Source organism: Aythya fuligula, chromosome 3 (assembly GCF_009819795.1).
Source record: "Aythya fuligula isolate bAytFul2 chromosome 3, bAytFul2.pri, whole genome shotgun sequence".
In the NCBI taxonomy this organism is placed as follows: Eukaryota; Metazoa; Chordata; class Aves; order Anseriformes; family Anatidae; genus Aythya; species Aythya fuligula.
The window spans coordinates 69,081,015-69,099,881 of record NC_045561.1 but is presented as its reverse complement, the minus strand read 5'-3'; the positions used below and the strand labels follow the sequence as shown (position 1 = coordinate 69,099,881).

Sequence of the window (18,867 nt, the reverse complement as noted above, 5' to 3'; positions counted from 1 at the left end):
TTTGGATCCATGGGGAGCTCTCAGATGAGCCATGGAGGAAGCTGTTTGTCAAGGCCAGGGCTGGAACCACGTGGTTTCCATGCTTCAGCAAGACCCCAGTCCTCATCCCCATTTATGGGGTCCCATGTAGTTTGATGTTTTTTCTGCTAAATGGGCGTTGGAGGAGGGAAGGAGATGTAGTAGCTGAATCAAAGCAATTTACAAATTCCTCTCAGCCTTGTATAGTCATTTGAAAACTCAGGCAACAGTTCAGGGAGTTGTGAAAGAAATTCAAAATTAAGAATAAAAGAAAAATGATGAGGATAGGCAAAGATTGTTAATTACGGAAGAATAAATAACACTGTGGTATGTATTTCAGAATTTTAATTTCCAGCTGAATTGTTAAAGTGGTAAAGGAAAATGTTGGCCCTGTTCAGATCCATGCCCTTAATGAAGGGCAGTTCCCCTGCAAAGGTTCTTCCTTTATTCTCATATACCTGAAGAAATATCCATTAAGCTTAGCAATCTCCCTAGTTTCGTTTGTGTAGCATATCTGAAATTTTAACAAGTTGTTCTTTAGCAGTCTTTGAACATGATTGAGTTAAGAAGACTTGAACTGAAGTGGTAAGGTGTCGTAGTGGTAGAGGTATCATTGTAAAGTAGAGACTGACTTTTTACACAGGCAGATAGAGACAGGACAGGGGGGAATGGTTTTAAACTTAACGAGGACAGACTTAGATCAGGTGTTGGGAGGAAATTCTTTACTATGAGAGTGGTGAGGCCCTGTCACAGGCTGCCCAGAGAAGCTGTGGATGCCCCAACCCTGGAGGTGCTCAAGGCCAGGCTGGATGGGGCTTTGGGCAACCTGGGCTGGTGGGAGGTGTCCCTCCCTGCCCATGGCAGAGGATTAGGACTATGTGGGCTTTAAGGTCCCTTGCAACCCAAATCATTCTGTGATTCTGTGTGTATGAAATGTGAATTATTGGCAGTTGGAAAATGCCACAGTGCTTTTTTATTTTTTTTGGATCAATTTTAAAGCATTTCACAGACTCCTTGCAGACTGTGAAAGTATGGACCAGCAGTAAAGTTTACTACAGTACGTAATTTATGGCAGAGCAGCTGCTTTGTAGTACCTGAGGTTATGTTATCACTCTTTGGCAGCCCAAAGAAGAAATTAGCCAACTCATCTTGCACCGAAGCAAGAGCTGTTCCACCATACCTGACATTTACGCCAGGGTATGAGCGTGCCCACAGGTTGTTGGCTCTGTGGGACACACTGCAAGTACTTAGTGTAACTTACCTTGAAAGACTCATGTGTGACCTTCATTACGGATCAGGCTGTGAGAAATGCTTGTCACACATCAAAGTTGTATCCTGACTGTGTTTGTTAAATGACATATTGAGTAGTGTTAATAACTTTTTTCTACCAGATGCTTTGCAAAATTTGTCTTTGCATCCCAAAATGCTTTCATCCGTCACTGTGACAGACGTTTTCAGGAAGCAGCTGAAATCCATGAGTGGGTTTTACGGGAGAGGAGAAACACTTCTGCAGGAGCTTACAAATGGCAGTTGGCATTAGTAGTTCACTGCATAAATAACTGCTGCTTTAAATAAAAGGCCTTAATTTTATTTTTACAAACTAAACACTTCTGCGCCTCCCTATTAACACTTCACTCTGCGCCTCCCTATTAACACCTCACTGTGACACCGAGGCGTGGATAAGCAGTGCTCTGTCCTGGCTCAGGACTCACCTACTTTTAGGCTGATACGTGTGATTGTCAGTGTTGAAACTGCAACAATTGAAATGTTGTTTGGCTCCGTTTGCCATTCTTTGAATACCTTCCAGTACTGCCCTTAAAATAGTCTGAGATGAACCAAAAATAGTTGTTGCTATTGACAGATGCACTTTGTGTTAGGCCTTGCAGAAGAACTGTGAAATTTGTAGTACTACTTAGTTTGGTTTGAAAGCAGCTGGTGGTTAGGACAAGTCTTTAAAAGGACATTTGTTTTCTTGCGGCTGGGATGAATCATTTCCTCTTTTGCAAAAATCATTTTTATAGGTGAAGTGATTTTCGTAAAAAGTTTGTTCTGTTGCTCCTCCTTTCACTCCCATCTTCAACCTGTTGAAGCGCTGATCTCAAGTTATGAGTCACTGGTAGGGAAAATTAACCTCCAGTCGTTCCAATTCCTGGAGGAACTTTACACCGTACAGTTTGGCACAGTTGTTAATCTCTGTTTCAGGAAAATAAAACACCGGGAAGATGAGTCAGGTCTGAGGTTGATTGGCAGAGCTGTGGGAGAAACTTGTGCTCGGCACCTGCCCACGCTATTCCTGGATCTTGCCCTCGCCGTTAGTGTCATTCCCTAAGCATTAAATGCGCTCATTGAAATAACGAGTAAGAGAAGAGACTGCAGCAGAAGAAAGCAGTGTCCTATGAAAGCTGTAGTAAGCTCAACCTGCTTAGCAATACAAGAGCTGACATTATTACTGTTTTTTTCAGTGTTGATAAAGAGATGGTCTTAATATTGTTTCTGTCACTTGTCTAATAGGTATGAAGAGATCAGTGGAGTTTGGAAAGAAATTCAGTAGCTCTGGCACCTGTGTTAAGAAAAAGCATTCCCCTAGCAGAGAAGGGCATGTACTTTTTAACACTGAATCTATGCAGAGACAATTCTTCCCTTTGCTTTAGGGAAAAAAAGTTGTTTTGGCATCCTTTTCCATCCCCTCCTGAGAACTGATTGATTTTTGAGGAGCTGGACATTCTTGTTTTTAACATTATTTGGAATTTGCCTCCTGCCTTTTCCTCATGAGATGGGGTGGGAGAATGGAGTTAATACTGGGGAGAAACAAGTTGCTTGTTGTTGCTTGTTTGGATTTTATTTCCTTGTGGTTTTGTGTTGCAGTGGGGAAGGAAATGAAGTAATACTGTGGTGGAGGAGGGAATGTGAAGAAGCATATCGGTTTTAATGCTTGCCACAGTGTAACAGACACCTGCCCTCTTCCAGGGAGAAAAGGAGCTTTGAGCTGCTTCACTTTCTATCAGGATTCCCGGGAAGAAGGCTGAAGTCTTCAGCTCTGAGCTCTGCCGGTGTTTTGGTAATAGCTGTGGTGTTGGCACCAAGGCAACAGTCTTACTCTGGAGGACATCAACAAAATCACAGTGACAACTGTGGCAGTATTGGCAGGATGCCTGTGTGAATTTAGCTTCTTACACCCTTGGCATGTGATTGTTACAAACACCACTCTAATTTGCCATTACCTTTCCTAATCCCAGGTCAGTGAAGAAACACTACCTGAAAACAGTCTTCTAGCTTTTAGGCTCTGTATTTCTTTAAAGCCCAGAGATTGCATATTAAAAATTATTTATATTTGCAGCTGTAGTGCACTCCATTTAAGGTGAAAATTATCAATATGAAGGATATTATGTCTAGAAAAGCATCAAGTGAAGGATTTCCCATAAGGACCTTGCATGCTCTTCAGCTTTGAAGTCCTACCTAGGTAGAGGAGTAGCAGTTCGCTTTACACCCAGCATATTTAAGCAGCCCCATCCAATGCACTTCAGATAATTCACACCAGTAGTTCTGGTGAAGCATGATATTCCCTAAGTGTCTGGAGGTGTAGGAGGAGTAGGAACAAGGGATCCCTATTCCAAGTAAGAGGATGAAGGGATAGGAGACTGCATTGCTTTCTTTGTAAATCCAGTTCAAATTCTGATTTAAAGTCTAAATGTCCAAGGTCGCTCTGTCCCCTTCTTACATACCACAGAGGATTGCTGCAGAGTTTAGGATGTTGGGAGCTTTTGTTCAGCAGAATACAGAACAATGGAAATGTGGTTTGGGATGGAGGAGTACAGAACTGCTCACTGCTCTTTGGAAGATTTATCACTATACCAGACCATGGGGGGGGGGATAATACTAAAATACCATTCTCCTTCTTCAGTTGGATCATCTTATATGCTTTGTGATTCACTATTTCCAAACTTTTTAATATGAGATTGTTTCTTTTTCTGCTGAATGCACAGGGAATTGAAGAACTTCTTTAAAAAGTTAGTCTGTAGAACCTTCATACTCAAAGCGTTATAAAAGTGTTAGTTTGCTTTAAGTATACAAGAGAAGTGATTGCTTAGTAGCTTAACTAAAATTCTTTTCAAAATGTTCTTCCTGTGCCTTATTAAGTAGAACTTCTGATTGAATTTGCAGTGGTTTTGTTTCCAACTTTTATAATGAGTAGAGATGTTAGCTGGCATGCTTGATCCTGCGCTGCATGCTGTGCTCCATTTCTTTCTCAGAATTTCTTAAAACACAAGGTGGAATAACATGGATTAAAACACAGCCATAATCATTGAATCTGGTGTACATAATCCCTTTTTAAATACAGGAGCTTTAAACAAGTGTAAGGGAACTTCAGGAATTGTTTTACAGCCTCCCATGTCTTAAATTACTGTATCATTACTGGTGAATAAAAACAGTTTAGATCTCCCCAGTAAGTGGCTAAATACATTTTGCCATCAAGAAAAAAAAGATAGAAAACATTTGTTTATTTGAGCACCTTAAAAGAACATGTCTGTTTAAGCCCTCAGGTAGGTAGATTCGTTGCCAATACAAGGAGATTAAAATGAGAATGCTGTTGCAGGGAAAATGCTCATTTCTTGTCGTCTTTGTAAACAAATCACTGAAGATTTTTCCCTTCGCTTTTTTTCCAGCTTTCATATTCACTGCTGTGATTGATCTCACCTCCAGTAATTAACCATGAACACATTACTATTTTAATTAACTTCCTTACAAGATAAGAAAGAATTCTCTTTAATGATTCTCAGTGGGTATATTCTCTCAGCTTTTATTCTCCCCTTTGTATAAGCCTATCAGTGTTATTTCTCAAAGGCAGTGAGCATTATTAACTTCATTTTACAGGAGCAGAAGCGTTCAGAATGAGACTTGTCCGTGGTTACACACTGATGAGGTGTTGCGCTAGGGATATGTTTGGGTACAGTCTGCTATTCTAGTGGCAGTGGTTCACTGCTACTCTTTTTTGCTGATCCTGAGCTGGCCTTTCAGATCTTGTTAGAAAACTGTTAAGTTTTTAGTCTTAAACAACAGTTCAGAGACCTTTAACACCAACTAAAAACAACAACAAAAAACAACTCCCAATATCTCCAACAGTATTATATCATGACAAAAAAAAAATAAATCTTTTGATTACTGTAGTATTTGTTGTATATAGTACAGATTGAAGAGTCATGTTCCATATGTGGTGGAGGGTCAAACACATGGGATACTTCCACAAAAAAACTGCACCCAAAGCTTGTTTGTTGTTCTTCAGTTCTTGTTTGGATGCAAGTAGTCATAAAACTGGAAAATTTTACCACACTAGGGATTGCATGTATAGTCCGCCTCTGAAAGAAAGTAGCGGTAACTGCCAGTTTTCTTTCTCTATCCCTTTCTTGGGGCTAAAAGTTGGACATTGTTGACATGCCAACATTGTTCATAACGAGAGCGCTCCTCTGCAAATGTGGGATTTTTTTTATCCATCCTGCCCACCCAGTACTTTGCCTTACTTGAGCCTACCCAGTAGGGTGTTAAATGGTGATGATAGTGCTACATTGAAGACAGTTCTCTCTGGGACTACAATTACTGGTTTTATTCACTTAGCTGGCAGAAGGTCATTAAATGATTGCAGTTGTCAGCCCTCACTGATGTGGGCGAGCATTCAGGCCATTGATCTAGCAGGGAAATACACTGAATTCCATTACTAGGCCACTGAGGCAGCTAGACTCTTTAGAGGGCTGCTGGCAAGTTAAATACTATTTTTTTATTATTTATTTTTTTTTAAGTGCACTAGTAGTGTCACGTAGGTCTGTTGAATAGTCATTGGGTTTCCAAAGAAGAGGACTCATATTTAATAAGTTGTATGGACAGATATTTATCTGTTTCTGCCACAGGATGATTTTGAAATTGGAGCAGATTTGCTGAACGATGGTAATTGCAGTTGTTTACTTGTAAGGGAAGCTCATGATACTTGTGAATAAAATATTGAGCACTCCATTTTTATAGGTGTCTATGCAACTGCAAAATAAGAATAGGGATGTTTTACAACATTACAATTTTCATTTAATTATTTAAAAGACTCTCTGTAATGTAGCTAATACTAATTTTCAATGCTGTTGGTGGATTTTTAAACTTCTATTCTCACCAACTTTTCCTGAAGATACTATTATATCATGGCTCTGTGAAAAGCAGAAGGTAGACACTTACTCTCTTTCAATTGCCTTGTTTTCTCCACTTCTGTTCTAGTTCTATTCTCTAGTTTGCTTCTTCAAATTATATAAAGTGTTAGTAACAATTACCTCAAGAAATCATTGAATCCATTGAAGTTCAAGAGGTAAGATACTGGCTTTTCTTGCAAGAGCCGTCTGTTACTGCCTGACAAGTGATATTGCAGCTGTGAAGAGAAAAGCCTGTGGCAGAGCTGCTGTAATAACTATTGGACATTAAAACTGGGAAAGAGAAGAACCTGCGATGCCTGAATGTGTCGTGGCACGTGGTAGCGACATGGTCATATACCCATGTACTGGAGCTAGCCATCGTGGCTTCCAAGGCTAGTGTGCTGGAATCTGTGGCAGGTCACTTCTGCCTGTACCATTATAGACTGGCTTTTAGCTACTTTTGGATAAAAAACTTAAGCTTCCCTAGACAATCTGTCCCAGCATCTCACTATTTATTGTAAAAAAGCTTCTGTTACAGGGAAGTGAGGTGTCCACCAGTAGGTCTCACCTAAATTCCCTTACTACACTTGGAATGCATTGCTTTGCGTCCCTCACAGAGATGGGAGACAGGCAATTTTCTTCTTAGTTACAGCAAACTTCTGTATGTTTAGAGACTGTCACCATGTGTCCCTTCAATTTTTTTCTTTAGACTAGGAAAAAACTGCAGTCTGTTCAGTTTTTCTAGTGGATTGTCTTCTGGCCTCCTATCACTCTTACCACTCTTCTTCCTTCCCTAGAATCTCTTTAAATGGCCAGCTTGTGACATGCCACGTTTTAAATTGAACCACCGTACTATAGCTGAGGCTTTGTAAATGTTGAATACAGCAGAAGGGATTGCTTCATATGTCATACTCATATTGCAGGTGAGACTTCTGCCTGTGTGTGCCAGTAGAGGGTTTTCTCTCTTCTCTCAAAAATCATTGTTTGTTCAGGTTCGGTTTCATATGTTTTAATATTTCCAAGACGCTTCTCTGAATTGCTTTTTGTCAGTTGTTCCCCACCCTATAGGTGATCGCACCTGTCAAAGCATAATGTATTGCGTTTATGGCTTTACTGGATTGCATTTTATTTTTTCATGTAATTTTGTCTTACGTTTGTTTCTCCATCCAAAAAGCACTCCCTTGTCCCCTCTTTGGTGCAGTCATGGTGCTTTCTGTTAGCAGTGAAGCTTCCCTGCAGTTTCATATTCTGTTTAGATACCTCAATAGTGAATGAATCTCTTTCTGAATGACGTCCCTGCAGGCTACCAAGGAACTGGGGTGTTTTCAGAACAGAAATGGCTCTGGCAGAGCTCGGAGGTTTATGTTTCAGTGCTCCAGGCCTCTAAGTACACACAAGTTAGTAGCTAGTTTATGCAGTCATATATTAAGCTTGACATGACGCAACTGATGCAAAGACATTTAACATAGTACAGCAGCCTACAGAGAACAAACCAGGAGGTTATTGCTTCTTTATCAACTTGTTTTATTGTAGCACTTTCGAGGTTTAGTCATGGACCATGTTTAGCAGCATGCTGAAGAGCTATATGAACATAGGCCATAGCAGGGCCCTTACCAACCACAGCTTGAAAGCAAGGCAGAGCAATAAGTTGTGTCTGGAAGATTAATATGCTAACTATGTATTAACTGCATAGAGGTGTCAAAAATTATAATTAGCAATATGTAAAAGTAATGAAAAATGCCCATAAACTTTATATATATGTATAACAACAGCCTGATAGAGTTCTACTCGTGCTCTTAACATAGGCCCGAAGCTGCATGGTGGATTAAGGTGATTGTTGTTAATTCATCACCATGGTAGAAGATAGATGGATAGAGCTGAATGGTGAATATAACAATTTCAAATGTTGGAGAGATCTTAAATAGACGTGCTTCAAACAGTGTAACTAAGTTGTTCATAACCAGGGAGTCCTCTGGAAAGTAAACAAAGCTTTGCGACTACTGCTCAAAGCAGACTTGGCAATTGAAAGGAAAAAGGGAAGTAAATAGTAGCATATTTGTAAACTGAAGCAATGACTCTTGCTTCCACTGTGTATGTGATTACCTTAGTAAGGGATGCAATTTAAGGAAGATGGCCATATAATAGTTATGAGCAGTTCAGTTTGTGCTGAGAAAACAATTCTTACTAAATAGAAGTGAGAAGTTTTTGGAGAACCACTTCAGGGTTTATCTTCTGTCAGTGTTTTCTTTGGCAGAGATCAAAATGGCACAATCAAGCCTCTTAATATTATGTCGGTGTTCCTAGACTCTTTCAACAATATAGTCTTCATTTTTTTTACTAAGCACAGAAAAAATTTGTGCTTGTAGGCAAGGCAGAGCTAAAAGAGCTTCTTCATCAATACTGTGTGTTTTTTTCTTCAATCTGGAGAGGTCTGCTGGTTGGTTTTCTTTTTCCTTAAATTATCATTTGCTAATGAAAAGATGGGACAAAATTAAAGTGCTTTGATAAGTATCTGAGGCAGTTGTCAGCTTCTGTATGTGGAGCACTCATATTGCGTGGGATTGTTCAGGAGACTTCTCTCTTACCCATCCTCAGTGTAAGATCAGACACATGAAAAATCTTTAGATGACAGTATCTTGGTATATTCTGAAAGAATGCTTTTCCCAAAGAAAGGGAAGGAAGGTAGCACTTTGCTTTCCAACCAGAAACAGCTCAGTCACTAGTTACGAGTTTTTTTTCTTTGGGTATTTGTCTGCATATGATCTGGTGCGAATTCATCAGTGCACGATTTTATTAAGGGTAATCTAGTTTGCCTCTTCATTTAGCAGTTGATTTGATTTTATCAACACTGCCCGGAGGTACCAATAGAGTATCATCTTTCCGTAGATTAATTATTTCTGCTCTGTCCTTGAGACATGTCCCAGAATTTATGGGACAAGGGAAGAAGCATCATCATTATTCATAACAACTAGTTTTCAAACTGTACAGATGAATGATACCTGCTTGCTTTTCTCAGCCAGTTTATCAATTACTTTTGAAAGTACTAATGCACAGTGATCACAGATAATGCCTGAAAATAGACAACATACAGAAAAGATTCAAAATATGTAATAGTACAGTACCTGAAATCAGAGAATCTTTTACCAGTAGGAATATCCATAACACTTTCCTTCCATTTGTTGGTGTTTTTGAACTATTAGCACTCACTGAAGTTAGTCAACTAACTAACCACAGCAGTGGTTAAACATTTGGTCTGTTCTGTGTTATTACTAATAGTCGAATTCTTTACGACTGATACAAGTTTGTTGAATTTTACCATTTTGTTCACATTTTGCCCAAGAAAGAAAAGATTGCTGGAAGTTGTTTTATGGCTTTAAATAAAAAAAGTGTTCCTCTTTTCTCCTCATATTTCTGCTCCTTGTGCCAATGTTATTATAGGGATCTATCAACAGACTTCTTAGTGTTCCTGTTATGAAGTACCATAAAGTCTTGTTATGATGTCTGTCTGGAAGTTGCATCATGAAGTCAAATTTTTGCATGGTTGTGTTATACTAATTTTAGTGTATTTTTTTTTATTTTTTATTGCTGTTGTTACAGCAATATCCCAAACTCATTCTCATCATTCTTTTCTGCTTCCTGCTACTCACTGGGTGATTTTTTTCTTCATCATAGAATGAGTATTGTAAATCTGAAAACAATAGATGAGCCTGAAGCCTGCCATCTCCACAAGTGAGGATGCAGGCACCAACACACAACTGTTAAAATCAACAGGATCTGATCCTTAGAATTATTTTCTTCTAAACAGGCATTAATTATAATTTATACATTTTATAAATTAATTTATAAGGATAAATTAAAGTCCTAGGTATTTTCTAGGACTTTAATTTATCCTTGACCATTTTCAAGTGTTGGTGTTTTTTCATTCTGCTGCCCTTTTGTTTGATTTGAGCATGTAGGAATATGAACTGGGAACTTTAAATTCAAGTTTAAATCTCAGATACTAAATTTTTAGCTATACTTTGAGAAACCTCACATAGAAGTGTTTCACTGTACTTTTAAGTGACCTGTTTTTCTGTAAGTTCTTGAGGATTCTGTAGCATGCATTGTTCAGTGTAGGTGTTCCCTGTTCAAACTAAAGAGTAGAAATGAAGAGTATCACCTATTTTTTCAGTACTGCACTAGCCACATGCAGAGCTTCTGTAGGTGTGTGGTGATTTACAGTGCCTCTGCTTTTGGGTAGCCAGTGACATCTCTAAACAGGGTATTATTTTCTAAGGAAGAAAGAGCAGATCACTGAAATTGTCCAGCTATTGGAAGTCATAAATCAAGCTTCTTGCCAGTTTAAGTGAGGGTCCTCTGGGGGGCTTTGACACAAGCTGGGTACTTGACATCACCAGTGTCAAGATTGAATTTGTTCTGTGCTAGAGCATCTGTAAACAAGTTTATGGGTAAAATTTGAATACTTTGAATACTCCAGATGCCTTTGCATTAGGAAGAAGAAACAACAAGGTTTGGGTTATCTTTTTGAAGCCTTCAAGAGATCAACAGCAGAGCTGTGTTTGAGAGAACCAAGCAAGTTCTGAACAAAATAGAAACAGGAGAAGCTAAATTAGCTGGTTACTGTTTGAGTGCATGTACCTCTTTCTCAGCACATCCAAATAGATGTGTGTTTCTATCAAGGTGTAAAACCATAAATCAGAACAGTTATTGTGGAGTAGCCTACATAACGTAAGTTCTCTCCTTTGCTTGCCCTAGGGTAAGTTGCCTCTACACTTGAAGAATAAAAGTATTTATCATTACAACCTGAATTTCCAGCATGGTACAGACAAATGATGTTTGCTTTCAAATGCCTATACAGTGTTACAGTGAATTGTCTACTGTCAGAGCAGATTTCTCAATGAAATAAATCTTGATTTAATAAAAGAAACTGCACTAGCCTGCAGCCTGTTGCTTACACATTTATGTGTTACTTCCACTGAGACATCCTTTTACTTACTTCATGCTGTACTACTTCACACAGTAATACATTTCTTGAATACCTAAGTACAGAGGTAATGAAGGAAAGATACCATAATTTTCGTAGGCCTGTAGGAAGATTTTCTATTTAATGAGACTGCCATATATATTTAACTCAAAAGGTAAAGTGTATCGACCCAATATGTCTCTACACTGTACGCTCATTTTTCTTTACAGCAAATTGAGAAAGAAAAGGAGTAGCTGTACATAGCAGATGCTAATTGTTCTGTTGTAGGGAGCTCTGAGATCACTGTGAAAGGAGCAAGATTAACATTGAAAGAGAAGCCAACAAGTCGGTCAGGTTGCAGAAGTGGAGTAGGGGGGATTCCTTGAAACCAATTCACCACTAAGTGTTTATGTAATAGGAATGTTGTCTCTGAACTAATCAAGAAAAATGAGATTTAAAAATATTTTCTGCCATGCCTGCCCTGCAGGATTTCTGAACTTTTGACTGCATTTTTCTCTTGCCTTTCCCCACCGCCACCCTGTGAGCTACCTCCCTGCAGCCATTTGCAGCTAGGCAGCTGAACTTAGCAAGAAGGCATTTCTTCTAAAAGACCATCTCCTGGCACTTCGCCTCTGTCAGCATGGGGCTGCTTCTTGTCCCAGCGGGTGGGTAGTGAAACAATTTCTCCTAAAAGGTTTCTTGATTATTTTCATAGTGCTTTTGCAAATGTCTTCAGCGAGTGCTCTTCTTCCTGGGTTTTACCTGCATTAATTCTGGCTGTACTGAGTTACTTTGGCCCCTGTCCAGTTCTGTATTAAGCAAGTTTTGCAACCAGCACAGAGAATTGCTTCAAAGCTAATTTAAGGGACTTAAAGAAGATTGATGAGGATTCCCCTCTGAAGAAGGGAAGCCTCAGATGCTGTGGATTTGCTGTGTAGTGGTAGTAGTTCCCTGTTCATTCTCCTGTCTTCTAGCTCATCCTGATTATGTGAGAACACAAAATGGTGGCTAGCAATAGCTTCTCGTACAGATTGCTGCTGGCTGGCTGCCAGAGCTGTCCATTGGGCCACTGGACTTCAAGTGTGGGTCCAGACTGGGGTGCAGACTGGTTCTGTGACAATCTGAGATTCCTGCCCTGACATCTCAGGCGAGGAAAGGATTTACCCTGCCTGCCAGTGCTGATGTTTTCAGACCTGCTGATGTGAATGCAGGGTCTTTGTGACTTGCCTCCCTGAAGGCTGAGTAGCAGCTCTTAGGGTTTGCCAGTGGGAGGTGTTGCTACACAGCATCACTCAGCCTTGGGTGCTGTGTACCTAAATACAGGTTCAAACACCCTGATGCCACCATCTGTGTAGTCCTGGGATTCCCTAGCACTGCGTGCATCTTCGTGGTGGCCACAAGTGGAGTCACAGCAGCCCTCTGAAAGGGCAGACGTTCCTATCTAGCAGCACAAAACAGCTAAATTTCACAAGACTGCTACGTGCTGTATTTGTTTCAAAAGAAAAGGAATTATCTCAGTAAAACTGTAGTAGAAAACATGGGAAAAAAGTCATTTTGAAGGTCTTATCTTGTTATTCCCATATTTAAGTTACTGAGCACGCTTTTTTAATAAGGACTGTTCACTCATGATTTGTATGCCGCCTTAGTTTTTATAAAATTCTTTGGCCTTTTAGCACAATGAATGTCAGTGCAGTGACAAATCTTACCTGGTTTGGATCAAGCACACACAGACATGGAAAGAATTGATATCTGTGGTATGTGGCAACTAATCTTGAAGGAGAGATTGGGAGAGACGTTTTTAGAATCACTAGTGTCTTTCTAAGAATGATTGGCCTACTGTGATTTAAAGGGTGTTTGCAAATCCCAGAAGTCAAAGTTTCTTTTCATATGTAAAATTCATGTATATGCAAGGAATAATTCTTTCTGAATAGCCGAACTAATCACTTCTTAATTGGATTTTAATTCTCTTCGCTATTAATGAGTGAGTCAGAAAAAATTAAAATGTTTCTAGACATTCAGATATTGTTTGCAGTTTAAAAATATACACATTAGACCTATTTGGATAATTTTTTTTAAATTATTTTGCATTTCACAGCAATATTTCAAAACCTGTGTTGAATCTTACCTTTATAAGGTTAATTTAAAATCTGTACAAGTTTGAGGGGCATGTTTTTTGCTTAGGATGATTTTCAGTTTTATAAAAGCAAAGGGATTTCAGATGTACATGCCCTTTTTTCCTTGAACAACTGTGATTACATTCATCCTTCCATCTCTCTATTCTGTAAATGGAGAAAAGATTTTTAAAAGTGAGAAGTGAAACTGAATATTTGCAAATTGCTGACTCTATTTTTAAAAGTGGAAGTTTGTATTTATTTTCAGCAGCTTAAAGTACTTTTAGCTGTGTGATGCAGTGTGAGTATTTGGACAGATTCATTTTGTTTGTTGTGATGATCATATCACTTCCTTTAGTGTAAAAAGCTACTGATTTCATATTTACTCACAGGATAAGCACATAGTGGATGGCTGCCAAAATATTTTTAATTCAGTGTGTAAGTCTCAATAGCTAGCTATATTATCTTAATAGACAAATAAAAGGAAAAACTTTGTTTTCAAACTGTCTCTTTCAAACCCTGCTACCTTTTCAGAAGCAAAACTGCTATGTGAAGGAGAGGACACTTGTCAATACAGAAGCAGAAATTGATAATCTTAGCATCTTTCTGAATTTAGGTCTGTGACTGTGATGCTAGGTGGTGGTTTTTCTATTTCCTAAGTAAAGATCATATAACAAAATCTGCATTTTAAAACAAGCAATAGTTAGGAGGGCAAAGACCTTCACAGGAGTAAAGGTTCAGAACATTTTTTATCTTACTTTAACGAGCAAGTAAAGTTACAAATCGTATCACACAGCTGTTAACTGCATTTACTTGTAGACCTTACTCTGCAGAGCTAAACTTCCAGTGTCTTTGTTAGATGGAAATTGTGCGTACATTGTTTTCAAATGCTAAAGCTTGTTTATTTAAATCTTTATATATATATATATATGTATGTATGTATGTATGTATGTACTAAAGAAGAATGACAAGGATTTTTGTTTGTAGTTTAATCCTCACTTACTCTGTAGTGATGTAGCTGTGCAAGCAGCGTTGCTTTCTCTCTGGATCATACTAATAAGAACAAGGGCTCTAAATTAATGCTTCTGGTTCCAGTTGCTGAATTGAGAGTGATTCTTTCTGGCACAGAGACCCCTCTGCCATGTGACAGATAGGTACATCACTTTGCTTTCTATATGTGCTAATAGCTGTAGTGAAATGAGAATCTTTATTTGAAAATATGTGAGCAATGAGTAATATAACGTGGCTAGCACAAGTGGATCACTTCTAACTGTGATAAAGCAGAATACACTAGTACCCTTTTATGAGCATTTACTCTTGTAAAAGCTGTCATCTTCTAAAATTAGGCATGAAATGTCATCATGGGAAATTCTTCAGGGCTTGCCCTTTCCAGTTTACCTTAATCTTTGAGATAGCAGCACGTCCCTTTATTGGGTACATGAATAAACCATTGGACTTGCTTCAGAGATAACACCTAATTTAAAGGTGAGATTGAATCAGTTGTTGAAAATAGTCTATTCGGAGAAGCTTAAATAGCTTCGTATATCTCGGTGTCTCACTGAATTGATTTTTTCCCCCTCCCATTTGTTCATCTTGGCGAGAGAGGTAATCATTATTTTAGCAAAGATAGGAATGAAAACTCTTCAATTGCAAATGTCACCTTGACATGCATCTTTTTTGTTGAGTTTTCATTTAATGGTATGTTATTTAACCTTAGCTGCTGATGATAAAAGCCCTACTGAAGTCAGTTTTCAGAGTTGTTTAAAGGAAAAAAAAAAGTCTCTTGGTCAGAGAGAAACAGGAAAATTAGTGGTATCCTTTAATCATCAGGCAATGACTGGCCAGCAACAGTGAGCGTTACTGGAAACACAGGAGGGCCAGGTGCTCACTTTGTGTAAATTGCCAGCAAGGACTGGAGCTGATGGATAGCATTTCAGAGAGGAGTCTTTCCGGGATGCCTCATCTCTGCCTCAGCAGTTCTCTTGTCCGTCAGCTGTTTTATTTGGTTATAGTGTTCAGTTTGTTTGTAGCATCCAGCTAAATACTTGAATTCTCCTGTAGTGAGTTCTGGTGACCACTTTAGGAAAGATATGTTTGTGGCAGTAGCTGGAAATCTGTGTGAAAATGCCTTCAGCCTTTTGTTCTAAACGTTTCCATCTAATGAGGACTAAAATACTGAATTTTACCTAGAATAATCCTACATGATTTGGTGAAGCCTTCAGACATAGAAATAGTTTCATTTGAAATTTCTCACATTTCCTTAGCCACGATCAAATTAAAGTCAAATGTGCTTTTTTTTTTTTGGCCAAGCCATGTGGATTTCCGTGTTTCACATTACAGGCAGTGCTCAGAATAAACGTGTTGCACAGGATCATATTACTATCATATTACTGTTGGGGTTTGTTAGTTACAAAAATAGATCCCGTTGATCATGTATGCTTTATAAAATACGATAGGTCTATTTTCTTTAAAAGCACAGAGGTTGTAAATTTGCAATGAAGAAAGAATGTAATCCTCTGTTACTTCTGGTTCTTAAACTAGAAGCTGCAAATACTGATACCAAAATGAAAGCAATGAGAAGAAGTCAACCAGAACTTGAGGATGAGCAGTGAGCTCCATTCACACCCACATTTTGTTGATTGTCAAAATGAGATGTGCTGGATCCTAAATTAGAACATGCACGCAGATACATGCATCAAAACAACAAGACATGGGAATTATGCTAAGCAATTGCAGTGGATATTTCTGTATGTGGAATTGAGCTTTTATCTTACTACAGTGCTTTGACAGTAGTAGAAAGGCATATGTGAAAGCATATGCTGTGTGTGGATGCTTGGTATTTGGGGAGTTGGTTTCCTGAAAACCAGCAGATAGCTGTGTTGCCTCGCTGTGTGGTTTTGGGGGCTCTGCAGAGCTAGCACTCCTGGTTCTAGCTGCTGGGAAATGCCTGAAAATACACCAAATATTACAGAAGTATCTGCCATGGGTTGTGCTACCACCGTGATGAGGTAAAGTGGTTGTTGAGACAGCTTGGAAAGACTGGCCAGTGCTTGATCCATGTTTGCTGGATTGCCTTCTGCTTGTGATTAAATTTATATTTTTACAAGCAAGGACCACTGCATCGACTGCAATAAAATAATTCTCTAGCTCTTTGTTATCCAAAGCAGTGTAATGTTTAGTTGGGCCTCACTGAGTCACTGCCCTACCATGAGCTGTTTCTTCTCTGTACACTATTCTCTAGTGTCAGAAATTTTGAATTTTTAAAAATGAAAAAAATTTAGAAATTAAAATTTTAGGTTAAAAATCTCATTTTAATTCTGTTCATTCTCCTTGCCAGCTCAGTCAGGGTATAGGACGTGTAAAAATGATACAGCCGTACCCCTTGCATTGTCTCATTTTGATGTTTTTTAGAGCTATTAAACAACCAAGCTGGTGATGGCCACTATTTGACCTGACCAGGCTGAGTATAAGGAAAAGGCTGTAGCAATTTGTGCAGATTGCTGAGGAAGTTTTACCCAATGTGCAGCATGGAAGGGATAACCTCTACTTCTCATTTACAGTAGTTACATAGAGTTAGAACAATAACAGCATTTCACATTTCTTCTTCTCTTGTTTTAGGTTTTCTACCCTAGTAAAGATGGTACTAAGATCCCAATGTTTATTATTCACAAGAAAGGAATTAAATTGGATGGTTCTCATCCTGCCTTCTTGTACGGATACGGAGGCTTCAACATATCAATTACACCAAGCTACAGGTAAGCAGGATAATTTATGCCTTTTTCTAAAGTATCTGATGTTAACGACTGTCAGACAGGTCTGTGGATGGATTACGGATCTGATAGAGTTAAGGATTTCAGGTCCTTGAGAAGTAAGATGGGGCCACAAGGACTGTACAGGCAGCGTTTATCTGCTTTGCTGGTTCTGAATTCAAGGGAATTGCTCAGGGTCACAGAAGAAATTTGTGTCAGACTAGAGAAGTGCCATGCTTTTCAGAGGTTTACAGTGGGCACCCTACTCTTTCGATTATAGCTTAACCTCTTCCTGCTTTGTCACTAACGGAAAAGCATATGGACATAATGAATTAAACAAGTTTTTTGTTTAATTGTCACAAGAATGGAGCTTCTGCTGAACTAATAACATAGGATTTTTCCTTTTTATCAATTTATACAATCACGACTAAATATTAAAGAAAATGTATTTAATGTAAATCATGAAAATAGTTGTATTTTCCTATTATACTTTCAATGAAGTTGTCAGAAGCAAAATCATACTGTGTTCCTTTGTAATCAGGAAAGAGAGAAGATGGTTCTTTCTTGAGGCTTGTATGATACAGGCTCTGCATGTGCAAAGCAATGCATTGTAAACCAAAAATGCCGTTTGCAAAACAGGATTTGTAGCCCTCAAAAGCCATAAGCTTTATTGAATAGATCATCTCTTTAAAGAAAATTCTTGTTTCCTCAGTTAGAGAATTTGAATAGATTTAGTAAAAGTGGCACTGATTGTCTTAGGGCTTTAATACATAACAAGTGTTCCAAGGTAAGAGGCAAACAGAAATGCAAAGGACTGAATGGAGAGCAGTTTTTCAGACAGCAGAAGAGCATCTCACTAACACAAAAGTAATGTATTATTAAACTGTCCTATTAAATTTGTGTGCTACCAGTCTTGCTTTAGAGTCAGCACATTTCAAGAAATCCTGTGTACTGCTTGCTCTTCCAGGTCACTGTGACTGTATTTCTGAACAGCATTTACAAATTCTGGTCCTCTATAGCAAATACCTTGTCTAAGAATGGACCTCACATCCTGTAGTCTGTGATTGTTTGAAAGTTTTTTATATGCCTTGTAAAACTACATTTTTAATTTCCTGTAGTTCTTGTGAGACACAATTATATAACCAGAATAGGTTTTAAATTCCTTTTTAGATTAGACTGGAGCATTGATTTATTACAGTTTATTGTAGATGCTGAAAACTGTGATAAAACCTACCATGTTTTCTTTTCTAAAGTAAATATAATGTATTTATTGATCTGGGTTACAATTTCACATACTGCAGAGCAGACATGAGCTGGTTGCTGGGAAAAGCAGGAGGAAGTATCTCAAACTACCTTGCTCTGTCTCCCGTTAGCCCTGATGCTTGCTGGAACCTTTGCTCGTTTCCCTCACAAGGATGGCAGAAAACACTCCTAGCAAAAAGAATGGGTGGTTTTCCACCAAATGGCAAGTTAAGAATTGACTTACAGGAGTCCAGCAAACATGAGCAGGCAGCAGGAGGCTGTAGCTGACAGAAGAGAGGAGGAAGGGAGAGAAGGGAGCAGTGATCTAGATCTTCCTGAGCCCCATGAAACTATGCTCCTATTATACGATTGATTAAATAAGAATATGAACCTGTAACAGTTCCTTAAAAGTAAACGCACAGTGAACTATCAGTCACCTCCAGATCAACATCCAGTATTCCACTAACACTGTAAAGGAAACACAGGTGTGCTGCACCTCCCTCCTCATTCTCTCCCCTGTAACAGCAACACATCCCTTCTCAACATTTCTCTTTCTAAAAGAAAAATAAGCCAAAGCCTTGGAATGCATCTTTACCTTTAATAAACTCAGAATTGCATAC

At 38.7% G+C, this 18,867-nt stretch overlaps 1 protein-coding gene across 1 annotated transcript in view; it reads left to right on the top strand.

Moving 5' to 3' along the window:
• PREP (prolyl endopeptidase) overlaps window positions 1–18,867 on the top strand; it is a 99,726-nt gene that overhangs the window by 66,922 nt on the left and 13,937 nt on the right. The window contains exon 11 of the mRNA XM_032184251.1: window positions 16,875–17,011. Within this exon, the coding sequence (XP_032040142.1) occupies window positions 16,875–17,011 (137 nt within the window). The remainder of the gene's footprint in view (window positions 1–16,874; window positions 17,012–18,867) is intronic.